Below are 14,981 nucleotides of genomic sequence, written 5' to 3' on the forward strand. Positions count from 1 at the left end.
GGGCGGATCAGCCTCCCCTGGCTTGTGCCCCCTTGTCCCTCCCCCACTGACCCTCTGCCTCTCCCCAGAGCTGCCAGGTGCTGAACGACTCCCTCATGCTGTGCCAGGCGCCCGGCATCCTGTCGGGGGGGCCTCCCCTGCCCGCGGGGGGGGCCTCCCCTGATGAGTTTGGCTTCTTGCTGGACCATGTGCAGGCGGCACGAACCCTCAACCACTCAGCCTTCACCTACTACCCTGACCCCCAGGTGGAGCCCTTCAGCCCCACCGGCGTCTTGGAGGTGAAACCCGGCTCCCATGTCGTCCTCAAGGTATGGTGGGCTGGCAGGGGCTGCGGGGTGGGGGTGAGGGGCCCCGGCGGGGGGGGGAGGCAGGGCTGAGCTGGCAGGGGCTGCAGGGTGGGGGTGAGGGGCCCCGGCGGGGGGGGCAGGGCTGAGCTGGCAGGGGCTGCGGGGTGGGGGTGAGGGGCCCCGGCGGGGGGGGGCAGGGCTGACCTGGCATGGGCTGCGGGGTGGGAGTGAGGGGCACTGGCGGGGGGGCGAGGGCTGCAGGGTGGGAGTGAGGGGACCAGCAGGGTGGGGGCAGGGCTGAGCTGGCAGGGGCTGCGGGGTGGGAGTGAGGGGCACTGGCGGGGGGGCGAGGGCTGCGGGTTGGGGGTGAGGGGCCCCGGCGGGGAGGGGCAGGGCTGAGCTGGCAGGGGCTGCGGGGTGGGGGTGAGGGGCCCCGGCGGGGGGGGCAGGGCTGAGCTGGCAGGGGCTGCGGGGTGGGGGTGAGGGGCCCCGGCAGGTGGGCAGGGCTGAGCTGGCAGGGGCTGCGGGGTGGGAGTGAGGGGCCCCAGTGGGGGGGGCAGGGCTGAGCTGGCAGGGGCTTCAGGGTGGGGGTGAGGGGCACTGGCGGGGGGGCGAGGGCTGCAGGGTGGGAGTGAGGGGACCAGCAGGGTGGGGGCAGGGCTGAGCTGGCAGGGGCTGCGGGATGGGAGTGAGGGGCACTGGCGGGGGGGCAAGGGCTGCAGGGTGGGAGTGAGGGGACCAGCAGGGTGGGGGCAGAGCTGAGCTGGCAGGGGCTGCGGGGTGGGAGTGAGGGGCACTGGCGGGGGGGTGAGGGCTGCGGGGTGGGGGTGAGGGGCCCCGGCGGGGGGGGGCAGGGCTGACCTGGCAGGGGCTGCAGGGTGGAAGAGAGTCCCCATTGGTACGGTGCTTGCCCCAGATACCTGGCTCTGATCTCGCCCAGCCTTTCCTTGCTCCCCAGGGCAGGAATCTGATCCCGGCGGCAGCTGGGGGGGCCCGTCTGAACTACACGGTGCTCATCGGGAGCGAGCCCTGTGCACTGACTGTGTCGGAGACACAGCTGCTTTGCGACTCTCCCCGCCAGACTGGGGAGCAGCCAGTCACGGTGGGTAGCTTGGGGGTTCGTGCTGTTTGAGACAGCCCCTGGCTTTGTGGGGTGACATGTACGGGTGTTGGGTAAAGGTGGGCTTGGGGGGCAGTCAGTGGGGGCTGGGAGGAGGTTGTCTCATTGGCTGCATGGGGTTGGGCTCCGTTGCAGTTCTGGGATGGGTGCCTTCGAGTCATCCCCCCCCACGTGCTGGGACCCCCTCATCTTAACCCGTCTCCCGTTGCAGATCCTGGTGGGGGGCCTTTCCTTCATGCCTGGCACCTTGCACATCTACCGCGAGGCAGCCCTGCCGCTGGGGGCACTGGCAGGGCTGGGCGCCGGGGGCTCCTTGCTGCTGCTGGCCATTATCGGGGTGCTAGTCGCCTACAAGCGCAAGACGCGCGATGCGGACCGGACTCTCAAGCGGCTGCAGCTGCAGATGGACAATCTGGAGTCACGTGTGGCCCTGGAGTGCAAGGAGGGTGAGGACCAGGGCAGGGGTGGCTGGAGGTAGGAGGGTCTAAGGAGGGGGGCCACGGGTAGGAGGGTAGGGCATAGGGAGTGAGGCAGCGGGAAGGAGGGAATAGGAAGGGGGGCGGGTAGGGTGTAGGGAGTGAGGCAGCGGGAAGGAGGAAATAGGAAGGGGGGCGGGTAGGGTGTAGGGAGTGAGGCAGCGGGAAGGAGGGAATAGGAAGGGGGGCGGGTAGGGCATAGGGAGTGAGGCAGCGGGAAGGAGGGAATAGGAAGGGGGGCGGGTAGGGTGTAGGGAGTGGGGCTGCAGGAAGGAGGGAATAGGAAGGGGGGCGGGTAGGGTGTAGGGAGTGAGGCAGCAGGAAGGAGGGAATAGGAAGGGGGCGGCGGGTAGGGTGTACGGAGTGAGGCAGCGGGAAGGAGGGAATAGGAAGGGGGGCGGGTAGGGTGTAGGGAGTGGGGCTGCGGGAAGGAGGGAATAGGAAGGGGGCGGCGGGTAGGGTGTAGGGAGTGAGGCACCGGGAAGGAGGAAATAGGAAGGGGGGCGGCTAGGGTGTAGGGAGTGAGGCACCGGGAAGGAGGGAATAGGAAGGGGGGGCGGTTAGGGTGTAGGGAGTGAGGCAGCGGGAAGGAGGGAATAGGAAGGGGGGCGGGTAGGGCGTAGGGAGTGAGGCACCGGGAAGGAGGGAATAGGAAGGGGGCGGCGGTTAGGGTGTAGGGAGTGGGGCTGCGGGAAGGATGGAATAGGAAGGGGGGCGGGTAGGGCGTAGGGAGTGAGGCAGCGAGAAGGATGGAATAGGAAGGAGGGGTGGGTACGGCGTAGGGAGTGAGGCAGCGGGGATGAGGGAATAGGAAGGGCGGCGGGTAGGGAGTGAGGCAGCGGGAAGGAGAGAATAGGAAGAGGGCGGCGGGTAGGGTGTAGGGAGTGAGGCAACGGGAAGGAGGAAATAGGAAGGGGGGGCGGTTAGGGTGTAGGGAGTGAGGCAGCGGGAAGGAGGGAATAGGAAGGGGGGCGGGTAGGGCGTAGGGAGTGAGGCACCGGGAAGGAGGGAATAGGAAGGGGGCGGCGGTTAGGGTGTAGGGAGTGGGGCTGCGGGAAGGATGGAATAGGAAGGGGGGCGGGTAGGGCGTAGGGAGTGAGGCAGCGAGAAGGATGGAATAGGAAGGAGGGGTGGGTACGGCGTAGGGAGTGAGGCAGCGGGGATGAGGGAATAGGAAGGGCGGCGGGTAGGGAGTGAGGCAGCGGGAAGGAGAGAATAGGAAGAGGGCGGCGGGTAGGGTGTAGGGAGTGAGGCAACGGGAAGGAGGAAATAGGAAGGGGGGCGGCTAGGGTGTAGGGAGTGGGGCTGCGGGAAGGAGGGAATAGGAAGGGGGCGGCGGGTAGGGCGTAGGGAGTGAGGCAGCAGGAAGGATGGAATAGGAAGAGGGCGGCGGGTAGGGTGTAGGGAGTGAGGCAACGGGAAGGAGGAAATAGGAAGGGGGGCGGCTAGGGTGTAGGGAGTGAGGCAGCAGGAAGGATGGAATAGGAAGAGGGCGGCGGGTAGGGTGTAGGGAGTGAGGCAACGGGAAGGAGGAAATAGGAAGGGGGGCGGCTAGGGTGTAGGGAGTGGGGCTGCGGGAAGGAGGGAATAGGAAGGGGGGCGGGTAGGGTGCAGGGAGTGAGGCAGCGGGAAGGAGGGAATAGGAAGGGGGGCGGCTAGGGTGCAGGGAGTGAGGCAGCGGGCAGGAGGGTGCAGGGAGTGAGGCAGCGGGGAGGAGGGAATAGGAAGGGGGGCGGGTAGGGTGTAGGGAGTGAGGCAGCGGGCAGGAGGGTGCAGGGAGTGAGGCAGCGGGGAGGAGGGAATAGGCAGGGGGGCAGGTAGGGTGTAGGGAGTGAGGCAGCGGGCAGGAGGGTGCAGGGAGTGAGGCAGCGGGGCGGAGGGAATAGGAAGGGCGGCGGGTAGGGTGTAGGGAGTGAGGCAGCGGGAAGGAGGGTGTAGGGAGTGTGGCAGCGGGAAGGAGGGAATAGGAAGGGGCGGCGGGTAGGGTGTAGGGAGTGAGGCAGTGGGAAGGAGGGAATAGGAAGGGGGGCGGGTAGGGCTTAGGGAGGGGGGCAGCAGGAAGGAGGGACTAGGAAGGGGGGCAGGTAGGGTGTAGGGAGTGAGGCAGCGGGAAGGAGGGAATAGGAAGGGCGGCGGGTAGGGTGTAGGGAGTGAGGCAGCGGGAAGGAGGGAATAGGAAGGGGGGCAGGTAGGGTGTAGGGAGTGAGGCAGCGGGAAGGAGGGAATAGGAAGGGCGGCGGGTAGGGTGTAGGGAGTGAGGCAGCGGGAAGAAGGGAATAGGAAGGGGCGGCGGGTAGGGTGTAGGGAGTGAGGAACGGGAAGGAGGGTGCAGGGAGTGAGGCAGCGGGGAGGAGGTCATAGGAAGGGGGGCGGGTAGGGCTTAGGGAGGGGGGCAGCAGGAAGGAGGAAATAGGAAGGGGGGCAGGTAGGGTGTAGGGAGGGGGGCTGCAGGAAGGAGGGAATAGGAAGGGGCGGCAGGTAGGGTGTAGGGAGTGAGGCAGCGGGAAGGAGGGAATAGGAAGGGGCGGCGGGTAGGGTGTAGGGAATGAGGCAGCGGGAAGGAGGGTGCAGGGAGTGAGGCAGCGGGGAGGAGGTCATAGGAAGGGGGGCGGGTAGGGCTTAGGGAGGGGGGCAGCAGGAAGGAGGGAATAGGAAGGGGGGCAGGTAGGATGTAGGGAGGGGGGCTGCAGCAAGGAGGAAATAGCAAGGGGCGGCAGGTAGGGTGTAGGGAGTGAGGCAGCGGGAAGGAGGGTGTAGGGAGTGAGGCAGCGGGGAGGAGGGTATAGGAAGGGCGGCGGGTAGGGTGTAGGGAGTGAGGCAGCGGGAAGGAGGGAATAGGAAGGGCGGCGGGTAGGGTGTAGGGAGTGTGGCAGCGGGAAGGAGGGTGCAGGGAGTGAGGCAGCGGGAAGGAGGGTGTAGGGAGTGAGGCAGCGGGGAGGAGGGAATAGGAAGGGGGCGGCGGGTAGGGTGCAGGGAGTGAGGCAGCGGGAAGGAGGGAATAGGAAGGGGGGCAGGTAGGATGTAGGGAGGGGGGCTGCAGCAAGGAGGAAATAGCAAGGGGCGGCAGGTAGGGTGTAGGGAGTGAGGCAGCGGGAAGGAGGGTGTAGGGAGTGAGGCAGCGGGGAGGAGGGTATAGGAAGGGCGGCGGGTAGGGTGTAGGGAGTGAGGCAGCGGGAAGGAGGGAATAGGAAGGGCGGCGGGTAGGGTGTAGGGAGTGAGGCAGCGGGAAGGAGGGAATAGGAAGGGCGGCGGGTAGGGTGTAGGGAGTGTGGCAGCGGGAAGGAGGGTGTAGGGAGTGTGGCAGCGGGAAGGAGGGTGCAGGGAGTGAGGCAGCGGGAAGGAGGGTGTAGGGAGTGAGGCAGCGGGGAGGAGGGAATAGGAAGGGGGCGGCGGGTAGGGTGCAGGGAGTGAGGCAGCGGGAAGGAGGGAATAGGAAGGGGGGCGGGTAGGGTGCAGGGAGTGAGGCAGCGGGCAGGAGGGTGCAGGGAGTGAGGCATCGGGGAGGAGGGAATAGGAAGGGGGGCGGGTAGGGTGTAGGGAGTGAGGCAGCGGGCAGGAGGGTGCAGGGAGTGAGGCAGCGGGGAGGAGGGTATAGGAAGGGCGGCGGGTAGGGTGTAGGGAGTGAGGCAGCGGGAAGGAGGGAATAGGAAGGGCGGCGGGTAGGGTGTAGGGAGTGAGGCAGCGGGAAGGAGGGAATAGGAAGGGCGGCGGGTAGGGTGTAGGGAGTGAGGCAGCGGGAAGGAGGGTGTAGGGAGTGTGGCAGCGGGAAGGAGGGTGCAGGGAGTGAGGCAGCGGGAAGGAGGGTGTAGCGAGTGAGGCAGCGGGAAGGAGGGAATAGGAAGGGGGGCGGGTAGGGTGCAGGGAGTGAGGCAGCGGGAAGGAGGGAATAGGAAGGGGGGCGGGTAGGGTGCAGGGAGTGAGGCAGCGGGCAGGAGGGTGCAGGGAGTGAGGCAGCGGGGAGGAGGGAATAGGAAGGGGGGCGGGTAGGGTGTAGGGAGTGAGGCAGCGGGCAGGAGGGTGCAGGGAGTGAGGCAGCGGGGAGGAGGGAATAGGCAGGGGGGCAGGTAGGGTGCAGGGAGTGAGGCAGCGGGCAGGAGGGTGCAGGGAGTGAGGCAGCGGGAAGGAGGGAATAGGAAGGGGGGCGGGTAGGGTGCAGGGAGTGTGGCAGCGGGAAGGAGGGTGCAGGGAGTGAGGCAGCGGGAAGGAGGGAATAGGAAGGGGGGCGGGTAGGGTGCAGGGAGTGAGGCAGCGGGCAGGAGGGAATAGGCAGGGGGGCGGGTAGGGTGTAGGGAGTGAGGCAGCGGGGAGGAGGGAATAGGCAGGGGGGCGGGTAGGGTGTAGGGAGTGAGGCAGCGGGGAGGAGGGAATAGGAAGGGGGGCGGGTAGGGTGTAGGGAGTGAGGCAGCGGGGAGGAGGGAATAGGCAGGGGGGCAGGTAGGGTGTAGGGAGTGAGGCAGCGGGCAGGAGGGTGCAGGGAGTGAGGCAGCGGGGCGGAGGGAATAGGAAGGGGGGCGAGTAGGGTGCAGGGAGTGAGGCAGCGGGCAGGAGGGTGTAGGGAGTGTGGCAGCGGGATGGAGGGTGCAGGGAGTGAGGCAGCGGGAAGGAGGGAATAGGAAGGGGGGCGGGTAGGGTGCAGGGAGTGAGGCAGCGGGATGGAGGGTGCAGGGAGTGAGGCAGCGGGAAGGAGGGAATAGGCAGGGGGGCGGGTAGGGTGCAGGGAGTGAGGCAGCGGGCAGGAGGGTGTAGGGAGTGTGGCAGCGGGATGGAGGGTGCAGGGAGTGAGGCAGCGGGAAGGAGGGAATAGGAAGGGGGGCGGGTAGGGTGCAGGGAGTGAGGCAGCGGGATGGAGGGTGCAGGGAGTGAGGCAGCGGGAAGGAGGGAATAGGCAGGGGGGCGGGTAAGGTGCAGGGAGTGAGGCAGCGGGCAGGAGGGTGCAGGGAGTGAGGCAGCGGGGAGGAGGGAATAGGCAGGGGGGCGGGTAGGGTGCAGGGAGTGAGGCTGCGGGAAGGAGGGAATGGGGGGGCGGGAGAGGCTGGATGCAGGGCAGGGGAGCTCACGGGTGCCTCCTCCGCCCGCCAGCCTTCGCAGAGTTGCAGACTGACATTAACGAGCTGACTAGCAACCTGGCGGGGGTGAAGATCCCGTTCCTGGACTACCGGACATACGCCCTCCGGGTGCTCTTCCCCGTCCAGCTGCCCCCCCTGCTGTGCCAGGCCCACGTGAGCAGGGCAGGGTGGGGCAGTGCCGGTGTTTCGTGTGTGGGAAGCCCATGGGTCCGGTGTGACGCAAGTTGGTCTTACTGGCCAGGCCAGCCCGACTGACTGCGGAGTCGGCTTCTTGCTGATGGCAATTTGAGGCTCCTCCGAGTGCAGTGGCAAGCCCCTCGCTTTGTCCCTGCCAGGTCCCATGGGAGGCCGGGGGTGCAGTGGCAGCTGCAGTCATAGGAGGCGTTAGTCTGGGTTTTCCAGAGCTGCCAGGCTGCCCCTGTCTCTGCCGGTCTCCAGGGTTCCTCAATGCTGCTAATGCAGTTCAGCCTCAGACAACGGCTGTTCCCTTGTTATCTTCAAGACTCCCACTTGATCACCTGGGCTCTGTGCTGCTGTCCTGCTCCTGGGCAGTTTCTCAGTCACTAGAGGAGGAGCAGTAAGGAAGGGATCTCGCAGGCCGTAGTGTGGGACGCAGACAAGGGCACACCTTGATCTGTAGCCCTAGCAGGGAGCAAGGCCTTCCAGTAGCTGCTGTCTGGCGACAGAAGCCGACAACTTACAAGCAAGTCCCTATGCATCCAATTACGTACCCTATGGAGAGTCCTCTAACCAATGCTGAAATACATGGGGAGGGTGGGGGCAGGGCTGGGGCAGGGCCACAGAGCTCCGGTCTCACCCCATGGCCCCTCAGGTGCCTCCCGGGGCGGAACGGGGCCTGCGGCTCTTCGGGCAGCTGCTTCAGTGCCGGCCCTTCCTGCTGACCTTCATCCATGCACTGGAGGGGCAGCGTGGCTTCTCCATGCGGGACCGCGGAGCCGTGGCCTCCCTCACGCTGGTGGCCCTGCAGGGCCGGCTGGACTACGCCACCCGCGTCCTCAAGCAGCTGCTGGCTGACCTCATTGAGAAGAACCTGCAGAATCGGGCTCACCCCAAGCTGCTGCTGCGCAGGTGCGGCCTGGGGACCCACAACTGCCCCAGGACCCCTCTGGAAACATCAATCTCAATTCCCCTGGAACCTTCTGTCACCATGGTGGGGAGTCCCCTTCCCTGCCCCCCCCAACCAGATGTGGGGCTCAGCCGGCAGGAACGGACTCCTCAGCACCGGCCCCAGGAGCCGCCAGGACAGCCCAGGCCAGGGCCCTGCCCCCTCCCTGCCCCCCAAGTCAGCTGAGACCCCCCCTCACCCACTCAGCAGTCTCCTCTCCCCCTGCCCAGCCTTTCCCAGGCACAAGGTGTCATTTGGCTGTCCCAGGCTCAGGGTACGAAGGGCCTCGGGCACTGTATGTGGGGGAGTCTGCCACCCGGAAATCCCCATCCAGGAGTTGGTGCAGTGTCTAGGGAAACTGAGGCGCACACAGGGTTACTATAAGACAGCAGAACTCATTCAACATACCGAGGTGAATAAAATCCCCACTTCACCGTCTAACTCTCCCTGGACCCCAAAATTCCCCTCAGATGCTGAATCTGCCATGGAACCCTCCACGACCCTCACACTCCCCTGGGACTCCCCTGCCCCCCTCCCCACCGGGTTCCCCTGGCATTCCCTAACTTCCCTGGGACCCCTGAACCTCCATGACCCTCCCACTTCTAAATTCCCCCCTGAACCTCCAGTTCAGCTGCCTCCTGCCCCTGGAACCACTATGGGACCTCCTCTGTGGTCCTGAGACCTCTAGCCTCAGTGGGGCCCCCATTTCCTGGACCCCCACACTGCCATGGGGTCCTGCTGAGCCATGTCATCTCTTGGTGAGCCCCCCCCAAAACCCCAGTGACCTGGACACCTGGGTCCCCTCTTCTCCCCTCCCCTAGGACGGAGTCTGTGGCTGAGAAGATGCTGACGAACTGGTTCACCTTCCTGTTGCATCGGTTCCTCAGGGTGAGATGGGGATCAGAAGCCCAGACACTTGGGTTCTTGCACTGGCTGGGGGGAGGAGGGATGGGAAACCGGATGCCTGGGTTCTGTTGCTGGGTTGGGGGGGACAGGAGCCCGGACGCCTGGGTTCTGTTACTGCCTGGGGGAGGAAGGGCGGGAGCCCGGACGCCTGGGTTCTGTTACTGGGTTGGGGTGGACGGGAGCCCGGACGCCTGGGTTCCGTTACTGGGTTGGGGGGGGACGGGAGCCCGGACGCCTGGGTTCTGTTACTGCCTGGGGGAGGAAGGGCGGGAGCCCGGACGCCTGGGTTCTGTTACTGGGTTGGGGGGGACGGGAGCCCGGACGCCTGGGTTCCGTTACTGGGTTGGGGGGGGACGGGAGCCCGGACGCCTGGGTTCTGTTACTGCCAGGGGGAGGAAGGGCGGGAGCCCGGACGCCTGGGTTCTGTTACTGGGTTGGCGGGGACGGGAGCCCAGACACCCGGGTTCCGTTACTGGGTTGGGGGGGGACGGGAGCCCGGACGCCTGGGTTCTGTTACTGCCAGGGGGAGGAAGGGCGGGAGCCCGGACGCCTGGGTTCTGTTACTGGGTTGGGGGGGACGGGAGCCCAGACACCCGGGTTCCGTTACTGGGTTGGGGGGACGGGAGCCCGGACGACTGGGTTCCGTTACTGGGTTGGGGGGGACGGGAGCCCGGACGCCCGGATTCCGTTACTGGGTTGGGGGGACGGGAGCCCGGACGCCCGGGTTCCGTTACTGGGTTGGGGGGGGACGGGAGCCCGGACGCCTGGGTTCTGTTACTGCCTGGGGGAGGAAGGGCGGGAGCCCGGACGCCTGGGTTCCGTTACTGGGTTGGGGGGGACGGGAGCCCTGACGCCCGGGTTCCGTTACTGGGTTGGGGGGGACGGGAGCCCAGACACCCGGGTTCCGTTACTGGGTTGGGGGGGACGGGAGCCCGGACGCCCGGGTTCCGTTACTGGGTTGGGGGGGGACGGGAGCCCGGACGCCTGGGTTCTGTTACTGCCTGGGGGAGGAAGGGCGGGAGCCCGGACGCCTGGGTTCCGTTACTGGGTTGGGGGGGACGGGAGCCCGGACACCTGGGTTCCGTTACTGGGTTGGGGGGGACGGGAGCCCAGACACCCGGGTTCCGTTACTGGGTTGGGGGGGACGGGAGCCCAGATGCCTGATTCTCACTGATGCTCCCCAGGAGTGCGCCGGGGAGCCGCTGTTCCTGTTGTTTTGCGCCATCAAGCAGCAGATGGAGAAGGGGCCGCTGGACGCGGTGAGCGGGGAAGCTCGCTACTCGCTGAGTGAGGACAAGCTACTCCGGCAGCAGATCGACTACAAGACTCTGGTCAGCTGGGTCAGGGGAGTGCAGATCCTGGGGGATGTGGGGCTGGAAGGGAGGGGCACGGGGAGTGGACGGGGGGAGGGCAGGAGTGGAGGCTGTTCCAGGAGCTCCAAGGAGTGATCCCCTCAGCCCACATGCATTCCCTGGGGCCCTTCCCTCCAACCCCGTGTCCCTGGCTGTGTCTCATTGGCAGCCCCCAAAGTCACACCAGCCCCCCTGCCAGCCGTACTGGGGGCAGTCGCAGGAGGCTCTTGGGTCAGCGCCCCATAGAAGGAGCGTACAGCAGGGGTCACACCTCTGTTAGGAACCCTGGCAGGAGGCATCTGAGCAGGACAGTGCCCCTTCCAAACTGGGAGGAGGCCCCCCAACCTGGCATCCCCCCAGACACTGCTCTGTGCCAGCCTGCCCCCAACCTGCCATCCCCCTAGACACTGCTCTGTGCCAGCCCGCCCCCCCGACCTGTCATCCCCCCAGACACTGCTCTGTGCCAGCCCGCCCCCCCGACCTGCCATCCCCCCAGACACTGCTCTGTGCCAGCCTGCCCCCCGACCTGTCATCCCCCTAGACACTGCTCTGTGCCAGCCCGCCCCCAACCTGCCATCCCCCTAGACACTGCTCTGTGCCAGCCCGACCCCAACCTGCCATCCCCCCAGACACTGCCCTGTGCCAGCCTGCCCCCAACCTGCCATCCCCCCAGACACTGCTCTGTGCCAGCCTGCCCCCAACCTGCCATCCCCCTAGACACTGCCCTGTGCCAGCCTGCCCCCAACCTGCCATCCCCCCAGACACTGCTCTGTGCCAGCCCGCCCCCGACCTGCCATCCCCCCAGACACTGCTCTGTGCCAGCCTGCCCCCAACCTGCCATCCCCCTAGACACTGCTCTGTGCCAGCCTGCCCCCAACCTGCCATCCCCCCAGACACTGCTCTGTGCCAGCCTGCCCCCGACCTGCCATCCCCCCAGACACTGCTCTGTGCCAGCCCGCCCCCAACCTGCCATCCCCCCAGACACTGCTCTGTGCCAGCCCGCCCCCCCGACCTGTCATCCCCCCAGACACTGCTCTGTGCCAGCCTGCCCCCCCGACCTGCCATCCCCCAGACACTGCTCTGTGCCAGCCCGCCCCCCCGACCTGTCATCCCCCTAGACACTGCCCTGTGCCAGCCCGCCCCCCCGACCTGCCATCCCCCTAGACACTGCTCTGTGCCAGCCTGCCCCCGACCTGCCATCCCCCAGACACTGCTCTGTGCCAGCCTGCCCCCAACCTGCCATCCCCCCAGACACTGCTCTGTGCCAGCCCGCCCCCGACCTGCCATCCCCCCAGACACTGCTCTGTGCCATCCCGCCCCCAACCTGCCATCCCCCTAGACACTGCTCTGTGCCATCCCGCCCCCAACCTGCCATCCCCCTAGACACTGCTCTGTGCCAGCCCGCCCCCCCGACCTGTCATCCCCCCAGACACTGCTCTGTGCCAGCCCGCCCCCAACCTGCCATCCCCCTAGACACTGCCCTGTGCCAGCCCGCCCCCAACCTGCCATCCCCCTAGACACTGCCCTGTGCCAGCCCGCCCCCAACCTGCCATCCCCCTAGACACTGCTCTCTGCCAGCCTGCCCCCAACCTGCCATCCCCCTAGACACTGCTCTGTGCCAGCCCGCCCCCCCGACCTGTCATCCCCCCAGACACTGCTCTGTGCCATCCCGCCCCCAACCTGCCATCCCCCTAGACACTGCCCTGTGCCAGCCCGACCCCTGACCTGCCATCCCCCCAGACACTGCTCTGTGCCAGCCCGCCCCCGACCTGCCATCCCCCTAGACACTGCCCTGTGCCAGCCCGCCCCCCCGACCTGCCATCCCCCCAGACACTGCTCTGTGCCAGCCTGCCCCCAACCTGCCATCCCCCTAGACACTGCTCTGTGCCAGCCCGCCCCCCCGACCTGCCATCCCCCAGACACTGCTCTGTGCCATCCCGCCCCCAACCTGCCATCCCCCTAGACACTGCTCTGTGCCAGCCCGCCCCCGACCTGCCATCCCCCCAGACACTGCTCTGTGCCAGCCCGCCCCCGACCTGTCATCCCCCCAGACACTGCTCTGTGCCAGCCTGCCCCCAACCTGCCATCCCCCCAGACACTGCTCTTTGCCAGCCCGCCCCCAACCTGCCATCCCCCTAGACACTGCTCTGTGTCAGCCCGCCCCCCCGACCTGTCATCCCCCCAGACACTGCCCTGTGCCAGCCCGACCCCTGACCTGCCATCCCCCCAGACACTGCTCTGTGCCAGCCCGCCCCCGACCTGCCATCCCCCTAGACACTGCTCTGTGCCAGCCCGCCCCCCCGACCTGTCATCCCCCTAGACACTGCCCTGTGCCAGCCCGACCCCTGACCTGCCATCCCCCCAGACACTGCTCTGTGCCAGCCCGCCCCCGACCTGCCATCCCCCTAGACACTGCTCTGTGCCAGCCCGCCCCCCCGACCTGTCATCCCCCTAGACACTGCCCTGTGCCAGCCCGACCCCTGACCTGCCATCCCCCCAGACACTGCTCTGTGCCAGCCCGCCCCCAACCTGCCATCCCCCTAGACACTGCTCTGTGCCAGCCCGCCCCCCCGACCTGTCATCCCCCTAGACACTGCTCTGTGCCAGCCTGCCCCCAACCTGCCATCCCCCCAGACACTGCTCTGTGCCATCCCGCCCCCAACCTGCCATCCCCCTAGACACTGCTCTGTGCCAGCCCGCCCCCGACCTGCCATCCCCCCAGACACTGCTCTGTGCCAGCCCGCCCCCGACCTGTCATCCCCCCAGACACTGCTCTGTGCCAGCCTGCCCCCAACCTGCCATCCCCCCAGACACTGCTCTTTGCCAGCCCGCCCCCAACCTGCCATCCCCCTAGACACTGCTCTGTGTCAGCCCGCCCCCCCGACCTGTCATCCCCCCAGACACTGCCCTGTGCCAGCCCGACCCCTGACCTGCCATCCCCCCAGACACTGCTCTGTGCCAGCCCGCCCCCGACCTGCCATCCCCCTAGACACTGCTCTGTGCCAGCCCGCCCCCCCGACCTGTCATCCCCCTAGACACTGCCCTGTGCCAGCCCGACCCCTGACCTGCCATCCCCCCAGACACTGCTCTGTGCCAGCCCGCCCCCGACCTGCCATCCCCCTAGACACTGCTCTGTGCCAGCCCGCCCCCCCGACCTGTCATCCCCCCAGACACTGCTCTGTGCCAGCCCGCCCCCCCGACCTGCCATCCCCCTAGACACTGCTCTGTGCCAGCCCGCCCCCGACCTGCCATCCCCCTAGACACTGCTCTGTGCCAGCCCGCCCCCCCGACCTGCCATCCCCCCAGACACTGCTCTGTGCCAGCCCGCCCCCGACCTGCCATCCCCCTAGACACTGCTCTGTGCCAGCCCGCCCCCCCGACCTGCCATCCCCCCAGACACTGCTCTGTGCCAGCCTGCCCCCCGACCTGCCATCCCCCCAGACACTGCCCTGTGCCAGCCCGACCCCCCGACCTGCCATCCCCCCAGACACTGCCCTGTGCCAGCCCGACCCCCCGACCTGTCATCCCCCCAGACACTGCTCTGTGCCAGCCTGCCCCCCCGACCTGTCATCCCCCCAGACACTGCTCTGTGCCAGCCTGCCCCCCGACCTGCCATCCCCCCAGACACTGCCCTGTGCCAGCCCGACCCCTGACCTGCCATCCCCCCAGACACTGCCCTGTGCCAGCCCGACCCCCCGACCTGCTATCCCCCCAGACACTGCCCTGTGCCAGCCCGACCCCTGACCTGCCACCCGCCTGTGCTGCCTGTGCCAGCTTAACACCCTTGAACTGCCACCCCCAGATGCTGCCCTATGCCAGCCTGATTCTCCCAAATTTCTGCCCCCCCAGACGCTGCCCTGTGCCAGACTGACCCCCCTCCTCCTGCCGCCCCCCAGACGCTTCTCTGTGCCAGCCCGGATGCCCCCGGTGGGCCTGAGGTGCCCGTCAAGGTGCTGAACTGTGACACCATCAGCCAGACGAAGGAGAAGCTGCTGGATGCTGTGTACAGGGGGGTGCCCTACTCCCAGCGCCCCCGGGCCAGTGACACGGAGCTGGGTATGGGGGGTGCCCTAGTCTCAGCGCCCCCGGGCCAGAGACACGGAGCTGGGTGTGAGGAGTTCGGGGGAGTGCCCTAGTCTCAGCGCCCCCGGGCCAGAGACATGGAGCTGGGTGTGGGGGGTGCCCTACTCCCAGCGCCCCCGGGCCAGAGACACGGAGCTGGGTGTGAGGAGTTCGGGGGGGTGCCCTACTCCCAGCGCCCCCGGGCCAGAGACACGGAGCTGGGTGTGAGGGGTTCAGGGGGGTGCCCTACTCCCAGCGCCCCCGGGCCAGAGACACGGAGCTGGGTGTGAGGGGTTCGGGGGGGTGCCCTACTCCCAGCGCCCCCGGGCCAGTGACACGGAGCTGGGTGTGAGGGGTGAGGGGGGGTGCCCTACTCCCAGCGCCCCCGGGCCAGTGACACGGACCTGGGTGTGAGGGGTTCGGGGGGTGCCCTACTCCCAGCGCCCCCGGGCCAGAGACATGGAGCTGGGTGTGAGGAGTTCGGGGGGGTGCCCTACTCCCAGCGCCCCCGGGCCAGTGACACGGAGCTGGGTATGGGGGGTGCCCTAGTCTCAGCGCCCCCGGGCCAGAGACATGGAGCTGGGTA

At 67.7% G+C, this 14,981-nt stretch overlaps 1 protein-coding gene across 6 annotated transcripts in view; it reads left to right on the top strand.

The window, feature by feature from the left end:
• PLXNA3 (plexin A3) overlaps nt 1-14,981 on the top strand; it is a 57,361-nt gene that overhangs the window by 31,221 nt on the left and 11,159 nt on the right. For 4 of the 6 annotated variants that reach the window (XM_089770286.1, XM_089770287.1, XM_089770290.1 and 1 more), the window contains 8 exons: nt 69-308; nt 1,246-1,389; nt 1,619-1,853; nt 6,963-7,102; nt 7,782-8,038; nt 8,897-8,963; nt 10,166-10,312; nt 14,230-14,389. In XM_089770286.1, coding sequence (XP_089626412.1) covers nt 69-308; nt 1,246-1,389; nt 1,619-1,853; nt 6,963-7,102; nt 7,782-8,038; nt 8,897-8,963; nt 10,166-10,312; nt 14,230-14,389 — 1,390 coding nt within the window. Of the gene's footprint in view, nt 1-68; nt 309-1,245; nt 1,390-1,618; nt 1,854-6,962; nt 7,103-7,781; nt 8,039-8,896; nt 8,964-10,165; nt 10,313-14,182; nt 14,390-14,981 lie in introns of all 6 variants that reach the window. The other 2 variants (XR_016347178.1, XM_089770288.1) reach the window with 2 other exon arrangements.

This window comes from Pelodiscus sinensis, chromosome 18 (assembly GCF_052426305.1).
Source record: "Pelodiscus sinensis isolate ZL-2025 chromosome 18, ASM5242630v1, whole genome shotgun sequence".
Taxonomy (NCBI): Eukaryota; Metazoa; Chordata; order Testudines; family Trionychidae; genus Pelodiscus; species Pelodiscus sinensis.